This window comes from Dermatophagoides farinae, chromosome 3, assembly GCF_024713945.1.
Source record: "Dermatophagoides farinae isolate YC_2012a chromosome 3, ASM2471394v1, whole genome shotgun sequence".
Lineage (NCBI taxonomy): Eukaryota > Metazoa > Arthropoda > Arachnida > Sarcoptiformes > Pyroglyphidae > Dermatophagoides > Dermatophagoides farinae.
Genome location: NC_134679.1, coordinates 3,356,230 through 3,376,834, shown reverse-complemented (window position 1 = coordinate 3,376,834; position 20,605 = coordinate 3,356,230). Strand labels below are relative to the sequence as shown.

The 20,605-nt window shown below is 32.6% G+C and overlaps 7 protein-coding genes across 9 annotated transcripts; 5 read left to right on the top strand and 2 right to left on the bottom strand.

Moving 5' to 3' along the window:
- Positions 1 to 240: 240 nt before the first annotated feature.
- LOC124495314 (alkaline phosphatase) lies at positions 241 to 3,603 on the top strand. The gene is made up of 5 exons (XM_047058671.2): positions 241 to 1,534; positions 1,624 to 1,871; positions 1,936 to 2,989; positions 3,039 to 3,107; positions 3,178 to 3,603. The coding sequence occupies exons 1-5, from the start codon at positions 1,312 to 1,314 to the stop codon at positions 3,492 to 3,494; spliced, it is 1,911 nt and encodes a 636-aa protein (XP_046914627.1). The 5' UTR covers positions 241 to 1,311; the 3' UTR covers positions 3,495 to 3,603.
- Positions 3,604 to 4,060: 457 nt separating this feature from the next.
- LOC124494758 (uncharacterized) lies at positions 4,061 to 4,878 on the top strand. Its single transcript, XM_047058015.2, has 2 exons — positions 4,061 to 4,175; positions 4,239 to 4,878. Exons 1-2 carry the CDS (start codon positions 4,061 to 4,063, stop codon positions 4,874 to 4,876), a joined length of 753 nt encoding a protein of 250 aa, XP_046913971.1. The 3' UTR covers positions 4,877 to 4,878.
- On the bottom strand, positions 4,870 to 6,886 carry LOC124495316 (tRNA (cytosine(38)-C(5))-methyltransferase). 2 transcript variants are annotated; one of them, XM_047058674.2, is made up of 5 exons: positions 6,745 to 6,886; positions 6,404 to 6,683; positions 5,693 to 6,342; positions 5,362 to 5,637; positions 4,870 to 5,306 (listed from the first exon to the last, which is right to left on the bottom strand). In XM_047058674.2, the coding sequence occupies exons 1-4, from the start codon at positions 6,812 to 6,814 to the stop codon at positions 5,507 to 5,509; spliced, it is 1,131 nt and encodes a 376-aa protein (XP_046914630.1). In that variant the 5' UTR covers positions 6,815 to 6,886; the 3' UTR covers positions 4,870 to 5,306; positions 5,362 to 5,506. The 2 variants fall into 2 exon arrangements, with proteins under 2 accessions (XP_046914630.1, XP_046914631.1); XM_047058675.2 differs by having other exon boundaries at positions 4,870 to 5,238.
- A 97-nt stretch (positions 6,887 to 6,983) lies between these two features.
- LOC124494759 (uncharacterized) lies at positions 6,984 to 9,146 on the top strand. The gene has a single exon (XM_047058016.2). The coding sequence runs from the start codon at positions 6,984 to 6,986 to the stop codon at positions 9,144 to 9,146; it is 2,163 nt and encodes a 720-aa protein (XP_046913972.2).
- Positions 9,147 to 9,590: 444 nt separating this feature from the next.
- On the top strand, positions 9,591 to 12,280 carry LOC124495315 (uncharacterized). Of its 2 annotated transcripts, none has more exons than XM_047058672.2 (3): positions 9,591 to 10,110; positions 10,209 to 11,856; positions 11,919 to 12,280. In XM_047058672.2, exons 2-3 carry the CDS (start codon positions 10,651 to 10,653, stop codon positions 12,066 to 12,068), a joined length of 1,356 nt encoding a protein of 451 aa, XP_046914628.1. In that variant the 5' UTR covers positions 9,591 to 10,110; positions 10,209 to 10,650; the 3' UTR covers positions 12,069 to 12,280. The 2 variants fall into 2 exon arrangements, with proteins under 2 accessions (XP_046914628.1, XP_075585370.1); XM_075729255.1 differs by having other exon boundaries at positions 9,599 to 10,110; positions 10,180 to 11,856.
- A 152-nt stretch (positions 12,281 to 12,432) lies between these two features.
- On the top strand, positions 12,433 to 17,346 carry LOC124495309 (uncharacterized). Its single transcript, XM_047058665.2, is given in 5 exon segments — positions 12,433 to 12,593; positions 12,652 to 13,143; positions 13,145 to 15,103; positions 15,163 to 15,761; positions 15,825 to 17,346. Coding segments are annotated over 5 exon segments (4,578 nt in total). The 5' UTR covers positions 12,433 to 12,506; the 3' UTR covers positions 17,266 to 17,346.
- Positions 17,097 to 20,148, bottom strand: LOC124495313 (uncharacterized). Its single transcript, XM_047058670.2, has 5 exons — positions 19,679 to 20,148; positions 18,938 to 19,627; positions 18,597 to 18,874; positions 18,372 to 18,526; positions 17,097 to 18,323 (listed from the first exon to the last, which is right to left on the bottom strand). Exons 2-5 carry the CDS (start codon positions 19,621 to 19,623, stop codon positions 17,343 to 17,345), a joined length of 2,100 nt encoding a protein of 699 aa, XP_046914626.2. The 5' UTR covers positions 19,624 to 19,627; positions 19,679 to 20,148; the 3' UTR covers positions 17,097 to 17,342.
- Between the last annotated feature and the right edge of the window lie 457 nt (positions 20,149 to 20,605).

Here is a 20,605-nt window from a genome sequence, read left to right as displayed (position 1 = left end):
ATTTTTTTTTGTTATCATACATTCGAATAAAATATCTTCGATCATACCAGTTTTTCATTTTCGTTCTCGTAATTCGATACACACACACACACACACACACATAGACATCGTTGTGGATGATTAATTTAATAAACCATGACGAATAAGCCGTGATGATATGATAACAACACCAATCATCTTCATCATTCCGGACATTAGTGCTTCGACAATCATCGTTGTTTCACAAGTTTGACAAGTTTGTCGCACAACAAGTTCTAAACAACGTTGATCCAATCGTAGTAATTTCGTTGTTATAATGAATGATCACAAACATCACACCATGTGCTCGATCTCAGTTTGTGTATGTTGGTATGGACCTGGTATAAATTTTTCAATGTGATCCATCAATTAATCAATCATTCGATCTATCGATCAAGTAATCAACATGATTTGATTTCAATTCCATTGAACTTGAAATTTCTTTTTAAAACTTTTTCTCCTATTTCATCTTTTTATTTCGGCAAAAAACTTTCATCCCTTGTTTTCATGCAATTTTTTCAAGGTTAATTCTCATTTTTTTTCTCATAAATACTATGTTTATATAATCAGAAAAAAAACATGGTGAAAGTCAAAAAATAGCAATAATTATTATTCATTTCATTTGAAAATATAAAAATCGTCACTTTGTTTGAACAACAACATTATCCAGGTCCATATCTAGCCGATATAGATTTTTTTTTGTTTAAATTTCTTGATCTGATCTTTCATGTTTGATTTTTTTTTTAAATTTTGACGTTTTTATATTTGATTATAAAAAAATACATATATTTACTACTGCAGCAATCATCATCGATCGATTCGTTTACATTTTTTTTCTCTTGTTTGTTCGGGTTGATCAAAATCCGATAACAAATCAAAGTATTGACTGAATTGACGTGAATAATCATCATCATCATCATTCATTCATTCATTCATTGATTGATTGTCTGATCCGATTGCATTGTATATGCAACTGAATAAACATTTAATGTAAAAAAAAAACAATGAAGAATTATTTGATTTAGACAACTACGTCAATCATCATCATCTAATACAATTCGAATACATTCCATTTCTATTTATTTGAAAAAATAATTCAAGAATGCTTTTTATTTTAATAAATTGTTATCGGAAATAATCAAATTGCAAAAAAAAAAAAATTTATTTGAATTGCCATATCGTTCTCGATCACAATCAAAAACTTTAAATTTTCACTACAATTATTTTGTTATTTTGTTTTCGACTGTCAACATACTGTCTATTCTACATATCAATAAAATCTAATCTTCCCATATGATCATGAATATCGGTATCTTCAGATTAAGTTTTAATTGGAATGAAAATTCATTCTTTTCTTTTTATGGAATTTTTGTCATTATACATGTTTTGTCTATTGTGTCAGCCGTAACCATAAGCAATAATAATGAAGATTCTGATCAAACAACAAGCTCGTCAATAACGGAACAACAAGATGATCAGATTTTTGCTGCCGAATCTTCTCATCATGATATCTATGGTAAATGTTGTTAGATTTTTATGTGATAAAAAACTTAATAGCAAAAATTTCCGAATTTTATTATAAATTTCATTAATACATCTTAACAGACTACACACGATACAGTGAGAATGATCCTCGATATTGGTATAGGATGGCACGTGCCGATATTCGAGAACGTTTACAAATATTGCGTCCAATGCATTATCGTGCTCAGAATGTGATCATTTTTCTTGGCGATGGTATGGGTATTTCCACTATTACAGCTTCACGAATTCTCAAAGGACAGATTCATGGACATCATGGTGAGGAAGGATCCCTCGAATTTGATCGATTTCCGTATTCAGCATTGATCAAGGTTTCTATTTTTGTATTTTAATAATCTTAACTACTACTAGATTTACTTTAATTTTCTCTAATAGACGTACAATCTTGATAAACAAGTTCCGGATTCAGCCGGTACTGCAACCGCCTATCTAACTGGTGTGAAAGCAAATTTTTACACATTGGGTGTAGCAGCCAAAGTTAACAAAGATCATCCTGACTGCAATCTTGTACAAAAAAGTTCCGTTGATTCCATTTTAAAATGGGCAATAGATTCTGACAAGGCAGCTGGTTTTGTCACAACAACTCGAGTGACACATGCCACTCCAGGAGCATCATATGCTCATACACAGAATCGTGATTGGGAATATGCAATCGATGAATCAGTGGTAAATATCACCACTCGTCATAATTGTAAAGATATAGCTCGACAATTGATCGAAGATGAACCTGGAAAATCATTGAATGTGATTCTAGGCGGTGGACGGCAATCATTCATTCCAGATCAAGAATTCGATCCTAAAGGAATGTTACAAGAAGGTAAAATACATTCAGCTCCTGGAAAACGAAAGGATGGTCGAAATCTGATTGAAGAATGGAAACGAGCTCATTTAAAACAAGATAAGGATCGCAGACGTTTCGCCTACGTGAATGATACACAAAGTTTACATGGTATTAATTACCACAAGATACGTTATCTTTTCGGCCTATTCAACTATACAAATATGGAATATGAAAAACTTCGTGATCGAAGTCTAAATGGGGAACCATCCTTGACCGAAATGACCGAAGCAGCTATCAAAGTTTTAAGAAACAATCGAAATGGATTCGTTTTGCTAGTAGAAGGTGGCCGTATCGATCACGCTCATCATGATGGTTTCGCTACACTTGCCTTACATGAAACATTGGAAATGGATCGAGCTATTCATCGTGCAAGAGAATTGCTAGACACAGAAGACACATTGATTGTCGTCACGGCTGATCATTCACATTCATTGGTTATCAATGGATATCCTAATCGTGGTAATCCGATTCAAGGAGAAAGTCATATGCGTGATTCTTTTCAGATTCCTTACACAACATTAATGTATACAAATGGTCCCGGATTTAGGACAATGAAACAACGAGCCAGTCAAATTCATGATAATCTATGTAAGTTGAAATTTGTTTATATTGAACATCTCTAAAATGATCCGTATAGACCAGCTCAAATATCGTGTTCATTCGGGAATATACATAAAGGAAGCCAATCATGCCGGTGAAGATGTTGGTAAGTATCTGTTTTTTTTATTGCTGTTGTGTTTTTTGTGATAATGTTTTATCATTTTTGAATTTTATAGCCGTATATGCAATTGGTCCGATGGCACATCTTTTTGGTGGTACTCATGAACAATCACATATTGCACATGTAATGGGCTTTGCTGCCTGTATTGGTCCATATCAACAAGAATCACATTGTCAAGAAGATGATGATATGTTGCAGAAAAAACAAGGATCTGGATTCCATAGAAACAATACTTCCGATAGTAGATTAGGAAGATCTAAAATTTTAGGCAACGGAAATGATAGGAATAGACTACAACTGAGCTTAATAGTCTTTCTATCTATTATCACTATATGGTTTTATAAAATTTGGGACTCAATTTATCTAGCATAATCTACAGAAATTTGTTTCAATTATAATTCAATTAATATTTTTTTTTTGCTGTTTCTTTAAATTTCGAATTTTACTTGAAATAAATAAATCAAACAATCAAATAAAAAAAGGCAATGATTGATCACAAAAGACCATGTCGTTTGTTACAGAAATATCATGGGTTGAGAAACCAATCAAAATTGATATGAATGGATTGGGTGAGTAGTTCATTTAACTATTCATACGAGTATTTAATATCGAGTTATTTATCAATCCAGTGATCATAATAATTGGAACAGTTTCCATGTTCATCATACCATTGCTTTATTTGGCTTTGTATTATGCGAGAAAAACTCGTCGACCATATTCACAATTGATACGAACATGGTTAGATATTTACTATCAAATGCAGAAAGAACAATTACAGATGATCAATCAGAATCCACCACCACCACCACCGCCACTCACATTGCCAGAACAATTGATGCCATAAATTGAAAACTTTTAATGAAATTATTCTTTTAAATTCAAATTAAAATGTTTAAAAATAAAATAAATTGTTTTTTTCCACATTTATTCCGAAAAATATGTTCCTCGAAGTGACGAAAACGATCCAGAATGATAATACTACTTTAAGTAGTATTCGTCCAAAAACATTGTCTTGGATATCTAGATCGAATGGCTATAGCTATACAGTCTATGGTGAGTATGATTATTGTTCTTTTGGTTAGAAATCATTTTACATAATTAATTTAATTCATGTAGTTATTCTATTGATCGGAACGATAGGTATGTTCATAATTCTAGCCATATGTGTAGCTTATTGCCTATTGAAAGCGGAAAGTAATGATGAAAATCCGGATAATCGTGCGCTTATACTTGAGACATTTGAACAGATCTATGATTTCTTTCGACGTCGAGCCTATCAACAGGCATTAATTGAATATCAATACAGATATGAGTTAAAACGATTACAACAACAACAACAACAACAACAGCAACAAGCGTCATTAAAAGAAAATGATGCTGAAGCTAAATATAGTGGCCACAAGCGAAAAAAACCAATAAAAAATCCAGATATAGATCGATGGATACGGAAACAAATGAATGAAGCTAAAATGGAATTGATGATGGATAATAAAAAAAGACCTGTCATACAAATCAAAAAACCTAAATTAAGTAAATATGTTCAAAGCTTTATTGGTGATGTTGCTTCTACAGCCATGCGACGAAAACCAAATCGGCCACCACGTCGAGTTGTACCACACCCAACACCTGCCACACCAATCGATCAATTAACAGTAGCCAGTGATAATCAAAAATCGAGTATCGAATATGACGATGAAGACGAAAAACAACATTTACAAATAAAGAAACCAAAATCCGTATATCATAATTTTTGAAATTAAAAATTAAAAAAAGAATTTATTCACTTTTATTTCAATTAACTATTTTCCAGTTCTGAAGTAGTAAAATCTTCGATATTACGAAAATTTTTCATTGTTGATTTTAATGCAAGTTGCTGTGATGAAATTGTCAATTTTTTGCATTGTTCATCACATAACTTTATTTTAGAAACAGAATGATCATCATCAACTACGACGGCATGAGGATGTTTCAAATTTTGTTTGGGAAGTAAACGACCAACTGATGATATAAAATGATCATCGAGTATGGATGATAATTTCACCATTTGTTTACCAGTCATAAAAAGATCCTCGTTTTTGTTTGGTTTTTTTCCTTTCAGATCACGAAAATTCGAATCCTTTAACCAAAAAACGAATAATAGGAAACATGCGAAAATGGTCAATACAAACAATAAAATCAGTTCGACTGAAAATAATCAATCATAAATTGATTTGCAATGAAAGCTATGAGAGAAACTTACATTTTATACGTCTGGAATTATCAAATTTGTTTAGTGATGTTAGTTCCGAATGTGATGTCCATCCACCACTATCATTTACATTGGTTTGCAAAGAAAAATTCATTTCGAATTACATGCAGAAAAAATGAAGCAAAAAATTTTCTATTTATTCAATTTTGCGTTTCATTGTTGCGAGTGAGCCAAGTAAGATTTTTAACAAATAATTACAAATGAATACATTGACAGAATTGCCAAGCAAACGATAACGTTGTTTAGTATTGAAATCTTCAGGAAATTCTAGATAAAAATAAGATAAATTAAAAGATTTTTGGAAGAATTTTTTTTTCTATACCTAAACATTCAGGAAAACACATAAGATTTGCGATTTCTTTTGGAGTGAAAAGCCTTAGTTTCAATTTACGTAATAATTCAAGAATAGTAGCTGAATCGGAAGTTTTTTGTATATCAGAATAAATTTCATCAATCGAAAATTTTGTAGAAGTTTTTAATATGGATCCACAACCTTCAAGACGATGTCCATAAGATTTTGTGAAACAGTTTGTTCTGCTCATATGGTTTTTGATATCGACAAGATCGATTATCATATGATAACGTAGAAGCTGTTCATCAGTTAATTGGAATTTTTGAACATTGAAATTTTCATCATCTTCCAGATAATGTTCGAGCAAGGATTCTTTCAGCTGAATTTTATCCTTATATTCAACATTTAGATCATAGAAAATGGAATTATTTTCTTGCAACAAAGGAATCTGAGTTGAAATTTCGTTATTTTCTTCATCTAGAAATTTTTCGGGCTCTTGTTTGGCCAACAAGTAATATCTAAGACGAGAATTTGGTACACCAAATTGATCAGGTGAAAGGAGAAATTCTCGGATATGATATTTACAATCTCGTAAAGTAGAAATAAGCAATTGGTGAGCATTTGAAGTTTCGAAACCTTTCACATTTTCCAACATTAAAAATCGAGGCTTACTTCGCATACTTGAAGATTATTAAAGAACAGTTACAATTTTTTGTAATAAAAATTTACATTAATATATACCTTGGAAACAGTTGCATAAGGTGTTTAAATGAAGAACTACGAGAATCCTGAAGATCCAATTGATTGCCTAACCTCGAAAATGGTTGACAGGGTGGACTCATTGTCAATAGATCAAGATTCATTTGATCAAAATCATCGCTGGTGAGCGATTCAATATTACGTTCCAAGAGTTTACAATTTTTTGTGGCTTTGTGATTTAATCGATAAACTTGATTTGCTGAAGTATTGATATCAATGGCTGTTACTTGATAGCTGATGCATTTTTCGGCTTCAAAAAGGTCTGATTGATGAAAGAAAAAGATTCGTGAAATTATGAAAAAAAAAATTTTATCTTCAAAAACCTTTAATGGCAAAATGAAATCCACCTATACCACTATATAGTTCCAAAATCTTGAAACATGACGTATCCATCGTGAATTATGGATCCACGTGTGTGAAAATTCTCAAATTGTTACTCATTGATTAACTTTACACGTACAAACAATTGAAATGGCGCAACAAGTGGTTTCGAACGTGATTTCCTCTTATAAAAGTCGAATGGTGTTTTATTATTTTCTTGTTTGAGTTGAAAGTCTTAGGAATGAAAACTCCTAAAGAAATATTTAAAATCGACAACAATATGGATACAAAAATTGAAGAATTTAAATCAATCAAAACGATACCTTCACCAATTTCATTACATGCCCCAAGGATGCAAAAAAATCATTCGATACAAGAATTTTACCGCGAAATAAATTCATCATCCGAATCGGTTGAAGATCGTTCGGAATTTATTTTATACTACATGATGGGTGCTACATTTGTGAGACCAATGGGAATTTTTACCGGTAAATTTGATAGAGAATATTCTGAAATAAATCAGTATATTCTTCGCCGAAGTAATGGACAACTTACATGGCTTCCATATCGATCATCAAATCCTGCACTCAAAGCTGATTACTTATACGTTATAGAACATGCATCTGCACGATCACGGCTGTATAATTTACTTATCACGCCAGATGGACCGAATAATCCTGAAATTTATGTTTATGGTGAAATGTTTGCCGGTTTTTCGTTTCAAGCCCCCGGTAGCCTGGAACTCAAAGGTCATTTATTCATGACTCATATGTATCCAGAACCTAATGTTTGTGCCATCGAAGATCCATTGGAATCCGACATTATCATTGAGATTACTTCTGGAACACTCATCGTATTCATATGTGATGATAAAGATATTGTCATTTTACCTGGAGATGATTGTAAAATGAAATTTACTGCCGAAAATGAACAAGTTCTGGAACAATTCCAAAAAACTCAAAAGCCTTTCTCAAGAATATTGTCACCATCTTTATCTTCTAGTCGAGTTGAGTCTACAAAAATAACAGAACTTGAAAATCCACCAAAAAAAGAAAAGATTATTAAAAGACGGAACGATTCACTTTCAGAATTGTTGGATTTAATCCATCAACAAAAATCCAAAATCTCAGAAATAAAATCATTGGATAATCTCAAAAGCCACGTTGAGATGAAAAAGAAGTCTGATGATCTTATTGAATTGAAAGAAAAATCAATTTTATCGCCACAAATTTCTGAAGATTTTCAACTACAATCAAAAGATCCACCCCAAAAGATAAGTTCAAGTATAGAAAGCATGAAGAAAAAACGTAAACGTAAAAGTAGTAAGCAATCATTAAAATTAAAACGAATTCCTATCAAAGATTCTGATGGGTCACCAAAATTGAACCGAAAAACAGATATGGATTTGTTATCATATGGAAAACAAGCAAAAGAAGATATAATTCTCAAACAACATATGTCACCAGAACGTTTAAAATCCAAATCTTTGATGAAACAAATAGAGGAGTCCAGTATTTTATCGCCTTCAAAGAAATTGTTGATTCGATTCGAAGATGATGGCCAACAAAATGAATCGTTAACATTTAAAAAAACTGAATCTTTTTCGCCGCCATTATCTTCGTTGAGTAAGTCTTCAAAATCTGATGATGAAAAAAAACTAAGCAATGAAAATGGTGAAAAAAAATCACGATCCAAGGAAAAGTTGTCTTCATCGAAATCGAATTTGAGAAAACGTAGCAAGATATCTACCCGAAGACGGAGGCGACATCGTTCACGTGAATCAATGGTAAAAATGACAAGATCAAAATTGGCCGATTCAATGCTACAATCACGATCATTGGCAAGTAAATCTTCATCATTTTATCCAATTGATTCAGATCTATTGAAACGTGTGGCAAAAAATGTGCCTACCGGAAAAAAGGGTAGTAGTAAACTGAATCAATCACCATTAGAAAAATACAATGAAAATCAAAAGGGAAAATCCTCAACTGATTTATCACCAAGTCGACAGAAATCAAAATCTTCAAGGTCATTGAAGAATACATTCGAATCTAGGTTATCGGCTGTGCGTGAAGCACTTGAATCATTTAAAAATGATCCTTCATCTATAAAAACATTACGACGAACAATTCAAAAATTATCCAATACTGGAACACAGTTATCCACAAGAACATTACAAGAAGGTTGTTTGGATGAAAAAATCAAGCCTAAATTAGACTTTTATCTACGGCTATTACAAGAACAAGTAGTTCATTTAGAAAATGGTGATAATGAAATGAATAAAGATGAACAACGAATCGAAATGATATCATCAATGTTTGAATGTGTTCAAAACATTCAGGAGATAATCCGCAAGATTAAACTGAAGAATACTAAGCCATCACCATCATCGATAAAAAATTGAAAAAAAAAAATTAAAATCTTTTATAATATTTTAAAAAAGATTATCATACATATTTTGAAGAGTTAATTCAGATTATGCCTGGCTTATGTGGTTGTTGATGATGATAATGATGATGATGATGATGATGATAATGATGGGGAATAATTTTGTCCGTTCAGGTCAGGTAAGGAAAAATTTTTGTGGTAGTGGCTCGTATATCATTCCATCCACAGCATGCATTTATGAATGTGTATACAAAATCCTGACATTTCAGATCTTATGAGCACACACACACACAGCTGCGTTTATCGAATTGTTTTGTTTGAATTTCATTGATGTGGTTGTGTATATACATGAAATTATTTCTCATTCATTCAAATGATATTGAGTAGATTGGATTTTGCAGTATACTGGCACCACACAGCTGTATTTTTGTATGATGAATAATAATATAATAAATACAGTGAGCTCACCATATGCGAACAGACTCTGTTTTTGTGTCTTGTTGTTTCTTTCTTTCTTTATATCTCTTATTAAAATAAAAAATCCAACAAAAGACAAGATAATGTTTTTTATTTACAAAAACATTGCCTAATCATAATAACCACAAATCGACAAGATTTTCTTTCTCAACCAAACGATGAAAATAAACGACGATGTTAAATGATATCAAAATCATCAACAACAACGACAACAACTTTGATTTCTTCTCTGAATGATCCAACATGAAAACCAGATGATGACGATATAAAATAATTATTACTATAGTATTTCTTTCAAATCGTATTCATTAGAGTGGTAAAAGAGTTGATGATATAATATTATTTATTACAAGGCATTAGATTTCGAATGAGTGACAAAAACAATAAAAAAAAAATTTGTCATTTTTAAGACGTTTGATGATCAACCAAAGAGAATCTGAATGTTTTTTTTTCTCTCTCTCTCACCATCCTAATTATCATCATCAAATCGAATCATTGAAAAAGTAAACCCATTTCCTTGTATTTATGTGAAAAAAAATATCTGCAACAGCTAAACAACAAAAATAATAAAGCAATCATTCAATTATGTATATCATTTCAGTAGTTTAATAATATCCGTTCGTTTTTGTCGTTGGTGCGTGTGTCTTAAAGAGTTGTAAAAATATCTATATCATTGTACAAAAACGACGAAGACGACGACGACAACAACAACAAAACGGTACTACATCTCTGTGATCCGTATGAACACTTGAAATTATGATGATGATGATGATGATATAAACTATCAGGATGATAGCTGCTAAATAAAGAGTTTATCACCACAAATATTTGAACATTATTATTCACTCTTCACATGCAATGAATTGAATTTTGTTTACCAATTCGGAATTTGTTTTTGTTCAATACTTTCTTTAAAAACAACAACCAAAACAACTCTGATTATAATAATTGTATACAAATTGTTTTCAAAATATTTACAATTATCAGGATTGAGTTGCGAATGTATTACGTTTTATTAACCTATTGTTTGAAAATACCAGCAGATGGCCGATTTTAAAGAAGGAAAAATCATTGATAATTCAACAAAATCTTTTACCAAATCGACTGAAACAATGGATAGAATTAATTTTGAACAAACATCAACAGATTGTCGGACAAACACTCAACAAAAAGAAGAAGTTAATAATAATGAAAATGAAAACAATGAATGGAAATCAAAATCCGAATTAAGGACAACGAGATTGTCATCATCAATGTTGGAAAAAGAAAAAGCATTAGATATTCATGTTAGTGAAAATCATTTTTTAATCAATCATCAACAACCTTCCACTAGTCGTATTGATCATCATATTGTGGACATATCATCATCATCATCATCATCACCTAATGCTGCTCCTGTGAATGCTATGGTGGCCATATCTTTGTCATCAACACCATTAAAATCTCATTCAACATCTCTGTCAAAAATTGTCTCAATTTGCCTTGACAACCATAAAGATAATAATATTGATAGCCAACAAGTTGACTCAGTGGTCGTTTGTAACAGTGATAATCATGCTCAACAACTACAACAACCACATTATCCTTGTCATCAGCAACAAATGATCCGAACAATATCGAATGGCCAACAACCAAACAATATTCTTGAAATTGAACGAATCAATTTGGACGACGACGACGATGATGATGGCATTGATAAAATTAACAAAAGACATGGTAGTAGTTATCGACATCAACATAAACATCAAATGAACAGCAGTGATACGGACGATACAGATGACGATGATGCTGGTGTTCGTGATAATATTCGTCGATTGAACCCTGTTACAAGTGGTGATGCTGGTGGCATTACATCGCTCATTACCACCAGTGGTTCCAGGCGACAGTCTCAACAATCATTATCATCAAATCAGAATATTGATTACCTATTGTCATTGTTACCACCGAATGAATTAAATATGGAAATGCCATTTGAAGATCCTATACAGATTCGTGGAAATGGTAACATTACATTGTTTGGCCTCTCGAATTGCTATCAATCATCATTTCCATCGGCATTGTTGGGTCGTGTTTCTAAGGAAGAATTTGAATACACTATTGGCCGTATCAATCATTTGTTACAACAGCAACATTCCACCAACATTAAATTCTTGTTACTTGGATGTCTTTGTTGCTGTTTTTCATTGGGATGTTCATTATTATGGCCCGGATTTGCCTTATCACGACGAACGAAAAATTCATTGGAAAAGGTTAGTACAATATCAATATTTATTCATTCATTCATTCTTTATAACATTTATCAATTTTCTAGCTTTTGGCCATGGAAAATTCTCGTTTGTACAACAAATTAGGATTAAATTGGCGGCTATCGAAACAACCATCACATACAAATCATTCATTTATGGAATACATTTTGATCATCGATTTTCTACCCAAAATGCACATCTATCAACCAGATTGATTTTTGTTACGATCAAATCGTAGTTTTCACACAGTAAATGATCATAATAATTATGTTAAAAGTCAAACTGTTTATACCTCCTACCTCTCCTATATTTTTTTTTCTTTCTTTCACCTTTTATTTGTTGCTAAATGTTTTAAAAAATATGAAAATTATTATTTGTCATTAAAAAAAATGTCACAAGTCTAATTGTGTATATTGCAAAATATTAATGGATTTATCTGTTTAAAAAAAAAATTTCATTTTATCTTTGATTTGCGAAAATATCTTTTAAAATTTAAACTCTAAATGCATGAAAAGTTATGTAATGTTAAAAAGGTTTCCATGGTAACCGGATTTTTTTCAATCGGTCAATCATAACAAATACAAAGTTCTTCGTGGTTCTTAGTCATTGAACGCACACCTAAACACACACAGAGAGAGATTTCAACCATCACCATGTTTGATATATCGAGAATATCGGCAATCGATATTCAATCGTTAAGTGAAGAAGAGACCGATTCTTGGTGCAGAAAATTGTTCAAGGTAAGTTCTAGAAGCCAAGATTTTTTCCCAAATTTATTATAATAAAGTATTGCTATAGTATCCAATCGATAATGTTGAACAAGATTTGGATAAGAACAATCTCATACAATTGTTTAAATTCACAAGGTCCTTGTTAAACGTTAAGCATATTCAAACGGATGTTCTCTTGGAAGAATTACAAAGCATTGAGCAAAAATATGGAGATATTGAAAATGAATTGGATGCACAACGAAATAGCAAACCTGATGCTGAACTAAAACGATTACAGGAACAATATGATGATCAAGAACAGCAGCTACAAAAAGCTATCGAACAACGGCAAGAACTAATCAATGAGCTTGAACAAAAAGATAAAGAATTAAAGCAACTTAGGACATCTAGTTCGCATAGCTCCGACTCTACTATAAATAGTGATCACTTGTCTGATTCACGATTTTCAACTGATGAAATGAAACTTCGATTAAGAGAAAAAAATGAACAGATCGAACAACTGTTGGATAAATTATACGATTCGGACCGTATCAATCTTGATCTAGCTGAACAAGTGGTCCAAACTTCGTGTTGATTTGGCCAAATCGGATAATGAGTGTCAATTATTGACGGCTAGACGACAAATGCTCGAACAACAAATCCATGAATTAGAAAAGCTCAATGAAAGTTTATTATCAGATCGGCAACGACGCGATCAAGAACTTGATCGCCTTCGTAAAGTACTTAATCAAAACCAGAAGAATTCGACTGATGATCAGGCACATTCATCAGATGTGGATATTTCATTCTATCAACAAATGACAAAAGAATTAGACAAGCTAAAATCATTGATCAAAGTCAAAGATTCCGAAATATATGAACTTCGTGAAATGATCAAAATGTTACCCAGACATTCAAATGCAGAACAGTTGGAAGAACGTAGAGATCAAATTGAACGCCTTGAAGAAGAGCTTAGCATTCTAACTGAAGGTATACGACAAAAATTTGAAGAAGAGGAAGAACAATGTAACCAAAACGAAATAGCTGATCCAATCAAACTACGTAAACAAAATCGAAAGGTACGAAATATGAAAAAACAAATCGAATCTCTTGAAACGAGAATCGATGGACTTGAACATGAAGCCCGTAATAAAGACGAAGCTTTAATACGTCAGCGTAAACGAATGTCAATGTTGATAGGTGGAGATGAACGGATAAGAAAGTTGTTTGAAGAAAATGCTGTTCTTACTCGAATGTTGCGATCACGCGAAAATCGTATAGAATTCCTTATTAATCAGCTCAATAAACATAATTTAATTCCTGAAAGTCCTATCGGATCTGATGATTTGAGTGGAACATCAATGCAACAAGAAATGGAACTCTGTGATCAATTGATAGCCGTTACTGTTGAACGCGATGTTCTGCAACGACATCTTGAAGCCGTTCAAACACACATGGAATCTATTCATAATGAAAACTTGGAACTTCAAATGGGTATGAAGGAAATTCTTGATGGCCTACGTCAGACAGATGTCACAACTGATCTGGTACTGGAATGTCCAAGTTTAGAAAGAGTTTGCCGTATGCTTGAAAATCGATCAATTTATTCTGGATTGAATGGAAATCAAAGTGGTGGGGATATTACACAAATGATTCTACTTAAATCTGAATTGGATCACGTCCGAGGACAAAATGAACAACTTCGAATTGAACTGAAAAACTTGAGAGCAGATTTTCTTTCAGTTATAGACGAATACACAACTGATATATTGAATAATTGGACAATGAACAGTGGTGAACGGGATTCAACTATAAACGAGACCAATTCGATGTCGAATTCCAATTGCCAAGACATAAATGATGTTAATGATGACAATGAGGATTTTGATGATGACATGCTTTCGCACTCAAAGGATGAAGACGAATTAGTGGACAAAATTGTAGATTCTAAATCGACCGAAGGATCGACTTCCAGACCGCGATCGAGAATACAAAGAAGACAAAACGCGAAAGAATGTGAAGTAAAAACCTCAGCCGATACGGAAAAAATTCCGAAAATGATTTCTATAGGCACTATGATATCATCAGAATCCATTGAAACTTGTAGTGTTGGATTAGACCCAATTTTTCCAATAGAATCCGAACAAGTAAAAATTCCAAAAGTTCAAATCGAAAATAGATCTACACAAACATTTATAGTTGAAAAAGTTGATGAAAAAACACTCGAAACTGAAATTTCTAAGCCTTACGAAAATCAGTTGTCCGAAAAAGTTACTTTGAATATTAGCGACGAGGACGATCAATATGTATTGATGGCCGATGTTCAAGTGCAAACTGTTTCACCTAATTTTCAATCTCAATCTGTACAAACAACCGAATGGAAACAAACCGTACCAGAACCAGTTCAATGTGAACAATGTCAAAAACATTTGACCATGTTGAATTCTGTTCGCCGGCTAATCGAACAAGAGCGTCAACAATTTCAACACCAGGAAACCAAATACTTTGAAACAATAGAATCTTTACGTCAGAATCTAACGGTAAGCACCATCATCAATTTGATCATTATTTTATTTTTTCGATCCATTTTTTATGTTAGTTGGTGAAAAAAGAATACAAGTTGGATGTTGATGCCCGAAATGAAGAAATTCGAGATTTGCGAGACAAAATGATGAAAATGACTAACTCATTGCAAACGATTCAAATGGAAAAAAATCAGAAACAGACCTCATTAATAGTAATCAAACCCAACAGCAAAGACGAAGAAGAAATGGTCGCAAAAATAGCACAATTTCAACCTCAACAACAGCCACCAGCAAGCCAATCAATCGAATCGAGTCAAACGAAACAGAACAAAGCGATTCTTGAAACTATAATAGAATGTTTGCGAAATTGTCTTAAACAAAAAGATGAAGCATTGGATGAATATCGTTCGATGCTAGAACAAATGCGACAGACATATGGTGCTGCAGACAAATCTCGTCAGCAAACTAATTCAATGAGCATAATAGAACCGAATCGACAAAGTTTATTCAATCAAAAGGATGGACGAAAATTTGTCCAGTCGAACGTTGAAGATGAACAAATTAACATTTTGGAAATGGAAAAAATCTATGAAGATTTATTCGTCAAGCCAAAAGTTCAAGAGAATGATCAATTGATGGAGCTATTACGGTCAACTTTACATCAGCTAGAATCGTAAGTTTATTTAAAATAGTTATCAATATTGTAAATTGTAAAAAATAATGCATTTTTCCAAAGTGTTCGAACGAAATCACGGGAACGCATCAAACAATTGGAAATCGAGCTTCAAGCAAAATCAAATCTGATAATTGAACTAGAATCAAATCTAAACCATACCACAAGACAGTTAGAATTCAGCAAAGCTAAAATTCAATCCTTAGAATCTGAATCACGATCTAAAGAAGAAAAGATTCAAACATTGACGACCAAATTGAACGATATGATCAGGAGAAATCAACAGTCAATTCAAACTGCAACAGCTTTAAAGAAAAAAGTTGAAAACTCTATCTTTCAAGAAAGTGCTGATCTTCGATCGAAAGTTGCCGAACTTAATGCCGAGGTACGGCGGATAGAATTGGAAAAATGGAACATTGAAAAACGTTTATCACAGGAACGTCAATCTGCACGTGAACGTCTCAATGAACGTGATCAACAGGTAACTCAACTTAACGAACAATTGTCAAAACTCCAATCACTAATGGCCAAAATGGAACGTAAATTGATTGCTACAAAAAATAAACAAACTCCAAAAATCGAAACTAAAGATCAATCCATACAGACTGTAGATGACGATTCACAAGCACAATCCAATCGGTCTGTTCGATTTAGCCAAATTCAAGTGCAACGAGAACATTCTTCACGTAAAAAGAAAATAATAAAACCAGATGACCGAACCACCATGTTCGTAAAAGACGATCTAGAAAAATCCAAAAAGACTGAAAAACTGATTAGAGCAAAAAAACTATTACGTCCAGAGATCAAGAGCATCGACGATCTGGATGACAAACAAATAAAACGAATTGACCAACATTTCCGACCATCTAAAGAATCCTCCCTTCAAGTAATTGGCGATGATCTCGAACGAATCGAAATTAGTTCTGAAACTGAAAATGCAATAGTTTCAATTGAAGATGATTCTAGCCGACAGATCGTCATTCATCCAATAGATCGTGATCAAATGTCATCAATTGTCAATGAAATTGCTATTATTGACCGAACGACACCGACAACGGATTTAAATCAAGATATCACGTTGATGGATAAAATAAAAAGAATTAGTCAACGAATGAAAAAATCATCCTCAGCTAGTTCATCAATGGCTACAGCCACTTCATCTTCCTCGTCCTTTTCATCGATGAAATCATTGGTATTGAATGAAATCGATGGCTATTGTTTCGATACAGCAGACAATGTTGTGCAGAAAAATGAAAATCGATTGCAAATATCTAATAACTGTCGTGATTGTGAATCAAAATTACAAGCACATCGTATTGAACAACAATTAATTGATTTACGCTTAGAACGTTTATTGGATCAGAATGTAAGCCGTTTGAAATCATCACTAAGCATTAGCGGAGCAACAATATTGGATCATTCAGCTAAAAAGAAATCAAAAGAACAAATTCATCATAATCAATATGACCATGCAGAATTAGATTGTGATCAAATATATCAGTAAAAGTAATGAAAATAATATATATAATAATATATAAACAAAATGTCATTAAACATAAAAAGAAAATTCTTTTTGAGAAATTAATAGTTTGCATAACTAAGATATTGGGTTATCGTTACTGGTATTTGTTGTTGCTGCTGAATAGATGTCGTTAAACTAGAATCTTGTCCTCCATTTTGTTGCGAAGAATTCGTTGATTGTTGATGGTGGTCACGATTATTATTTGATGCTGGTGGTTCTTCAACACTGATCAATGTTGCATGGTGATTTAATAAGTGATTCAAATTAGCATCTGAAGGAACGGACAAAATGGTTGCCGTCTGTGTTTGTTGGCCATGAAGTTGGTGATGTTGATGTTGTTCATGACCATGTTGTTGCGGTACGATCGTCACAGCAGACAATGGTATTGATTTAATTGTGTTTGATAATCGTTGATTACCACCAGTATCACCACTACTAGACGTAAACAATAATGGTACATTTGAAGAAGAGACGGCGGCTGCAGCGGTTGTCAATTCCAAATTGTAAAAGGTTTGACTATTTTGTCCAACATCTCTATCATCCCTTGCAATTTGAATGTTCAGAGATTGTGGCTGATTTTGATTCGTAATATTGTTGTTGGCAGTTACAAGACTTTGATGATCGTTTATTCCGGCTAATTTTTTGGCAGGTGGAGGATTTAATGATGCATCATTCGATGGTTGTTGGCCAACGTTATTGTTGTTAGTGCCCATAGTTATCGAATTGATGATTACCGTTTCAGCTGTATCATTACTGTTGGTCGTTCTGTTGTTGATACTTTCGCGATCATCATTACTGGCACGTTGTTTGTTCTTGTTCGAGAACATTTCTTCGATAAAATAATCTATGACATCGTCATTTGATTCATAGCCAAAATGATAAGCACGCAAGTGCTCTTTAAATTGTCGATCACAATCAGCAGCAAATGAACATTTTTGACATGAATACATTTTCATTCCTTCGTGTTTTTTGCTCTTTTGAATGTGCCGTTTAATATCAATGATCGTGTTTGACACGTATGGACAATATGGGCATTTATACTAAAAAAACAGAATTAATTAAATGTGTGAGAGAATGTATATAATTACCTTTGTCATTAGATGTGCTTTCATATGAAAATCCAATTTATCGTGGAATATTGTTACGAAATTACAATCAGGAAATGTACATTTTAAATCGATTTGCGGAATATTTTTTGCCGACGTTGTTTGTTGACGTCTATTTCTGCTTCGATTTGATGATTCTTGAATTAAAAAAGAAAATTATTTCAATTGAATAATTCAATGTAAACGTTTTAATAAATAAAACCATACGCATTTCAGATAACGGCGATGATAATGAAGAATCCACTTTGGCGATTGTTGTTGTCAGTGGTTGGCTATTATTATTACTGCTTAAATGTGAATTTGAATTGGTATGAGTGAGACCATCACTATGATGATTGATTTGAGCTGATTTTGATGATGACGATGATAAAGACATGAATGTTTTTTCATGTTTTGCCGGAATATGTTGCTCGAGGTAGTCTTTATGTGTGAAACTAAACTCACAATATGGACAGCTCAATGGTTTTTCCGTAGTATGTAAATCACTATATATATTGTTTAATTATCGATAAATATTATTTGAAATTCTCGAAATAGGGTTAACTTACTAGATATGACGATATACTTGATGACGGGTCAATGTGTCGGTATCACAGGCCGAACATTTGTAAATAGATTTTGAATTAGAATTTCTTGTCGTAAAAAATGCCGTAGATAACATATAATGCTGATCAGTAATTTGATGGTTCATTTTATGCAATATAAGCGAAACATTTGATTTAGTTTTGAATTGACATTCATCACATTCATGTATATATTCGATTTGACGTTTCAACTGTGACTGATCGGTTGTAAGTTTACAACTTTGATTGCTGTTGTCGATGGTCATATTTAACGTATTGATTAATCGTTTTTTGATCGATTCAAGATGATTATGTTGCATTGATAAGCTATTCCCCTGTAAGGTTTTTGCTTCGGAAATTTGTAGTTGCAATTCGGTATATTTTTGTTTCAAAGAAGTCAATTCTTTTTCCACTTCTATTCGTCGAGCCTGTTCCTGTTGTAAGGATTGTTGAAGATGTTCAATGAACGCAACAGAACTGATTGTCGTTGTCTGATTTTGTGGATTTAAGTTATGTTGTTGATCTGATCCGTTATTATCATTGTTTTGTTGAATCAATGATGAATTTGTTAACGAAAAAAATGTGCCAACATCCATAACGTTAGCTTCATTCCCTCCGTTACCTACACGATTCACAAACCAAGATGATGATGATGATGATGGATGGTCCATGAGTCTTCAAAGAATGTTATAAAAAAATCAAATTTACGAATCATATAATACTCACTAGAATTATATATTTCAATATTAATTATTAAAATGAGGTTCAGCTGCTTTGAATATATATATTCTCAATCGAAAACTGTAACACTCATTATCTGCAATGAATATAGGAATGTTGAATTTTTCTGAATAATAAAAATGTGATTTACTAAATTCAATTCAACAACTATATATAACTATTTACGAATGGAATAGTTTAACAAACGACTCGTGAATTCATGAATCTGTCTATCGAAAAATTTGATAATATCGATTGTCTACAATCGATATCCATAGAATTTTATCATTCTTTCAGGAATTATTATTATGTACACATTAGTTTAGAATTTTGATATATTTTTTAAATTTTTTTCCTAACTTTCTGAAAAAATGTAAACATTGATGATGCAAATAATGTTCATTATCATCATTAAAAATAATATAATAATCTATCTATCTTCTCTACTAGTCTATGTCGCTTGTTTGTGTGTAACTGCAATTTTTTACACTCGCCAAGTGCTTGCACTGTGTACTTGCACTGGGTATTAACTTGGCATTTGATGCGGGGAAGCTGAGCCGGTCATTCCTGCTTATTTTCAGTACAAACATAACTATTTAGTATGAGCTACTCAGTGTGTTGTGTGTGTGTGTCTGAGCATGCGGAAAAACTTTTGAATGCCGCTGAACAGTTCGTTAAGCTTAGAAGTAGAAGTCTCTTCTAAAGAAACGCATTCTGTGGTATGTAGCTTTGACAAATCTTTTTTTCATTGTTCTAGCTCAGCACACGTTGCTGCAGCTTTTGCATCCGATAGATGGTGCAATCATTCAATAGAACATAGAAAGAGTTCGAATTCGAATTTTTCGAATATAGATAGTGACACACGTGATTTTCATTTTGTGTGCCTGTTTGAGTGAGTATTTGATGATGAAATCATTTTTTATGATTTTGATT

Excerpts from the sequence above, each read along its gene's own strand:
- LOC124495314 (XM_047058671.2), top strand. The coding sequence starts at position 1,312 with ATGATCATGAATATCGGTATCTTCAGATTAAGTTTTAATTGGAATGAA. Across the intron at positions 1,872-1,935 it reads CGTATTCAGCATTGATCAAG|ACGTACAATCTTGATAAACA; the intron begins GTTTCTATTTTT and ends TTTCTCTAATAG. Across the intron at positions 2,990-3,038 it reads TCAAATTCATGATAATCTAT|ACCAGCTCAAATATCGTGTT; the intron begins GTAAGTTGAAAT and ends TGATCCGTATAG.
- LOC124494758 (XM_047058015.2), top strand. The coding sequence starts at position 4,061 with ATGTTCCTCGAAGTGACGAAAACGATCCAGAATGATAATACTACTTTA. Across the intron at positions 4,176-4,238 it reads CTATAGCTATACAGTCTATG|TTATTCTATTGATCGGAACG; the intron begins GTGAGTATGATT and ends TAATTCATGTAG.
- LOC124495316 (XM_047058674.2), bottom strand. The coding sequence starts at position 6,814 with ATGGATACGTCATGTTTCAAGATTTTGGAACTATATAGTGGTATAGGT. Across the intron at positions 6,684-6,744 it reads ATTTCATTTTGCCATTAAAG|ACCTTTTTGAAGCCGAAAAA; the intron begins GTTTTTGAAGAT and ends TTCATCAATCAG. Across the intron at positions 6,343-6,403 it reads CTTATGCAACTGTTTCCAAG|TATGCGAAGTAAGCCTCGAT; the intron begins GTATATATTAAT and ends ATAATCTTCAAG.
- LOC124494759 (XM_047058016.2), top strand. The coding sequence starts at position 6,984 with ATGAAAACTCCTAAAGAAATATTTAAAATCGACAACAATATGGATACA.
- LOC124495315 (XM_047058672.2), top strand. The coding sequence starts at position 10,651 with ATGGCCGATTTTAAAGAAGGAAAAATCATTGATAATTCAACAAAATCT. Across the intron at positions 11,857-11,918 it reads CGAAAAATTCATTGGAAAAG|CTTTTGGCCATGGAAAATTC; the intron begins GTTAGTACAATA and ends TCAATTTTCTAG.
- LOC124495313 (XM_047058670.2), bottom strand. The coding sequence starts at position 19,623 with ATGGACCATCCATCATCATCATCATCATCTTGGTTTGTGAATCGTGTA. Across the intron at positions 18,875-18,937 it reads CAAGTATATCGTCATATCTA|TGATTTACATACTACGGAAA; the intron begins GTAAGTTAACCC and ends CAATATATATAG. Across the intron at positions 18,324-18,371 it reads AAGCACATCTAATGACAAAG|TATAAATGCCCATATTGTCC; the intron begins GTAATTATATAC and ends CTGTTTTTTTAG.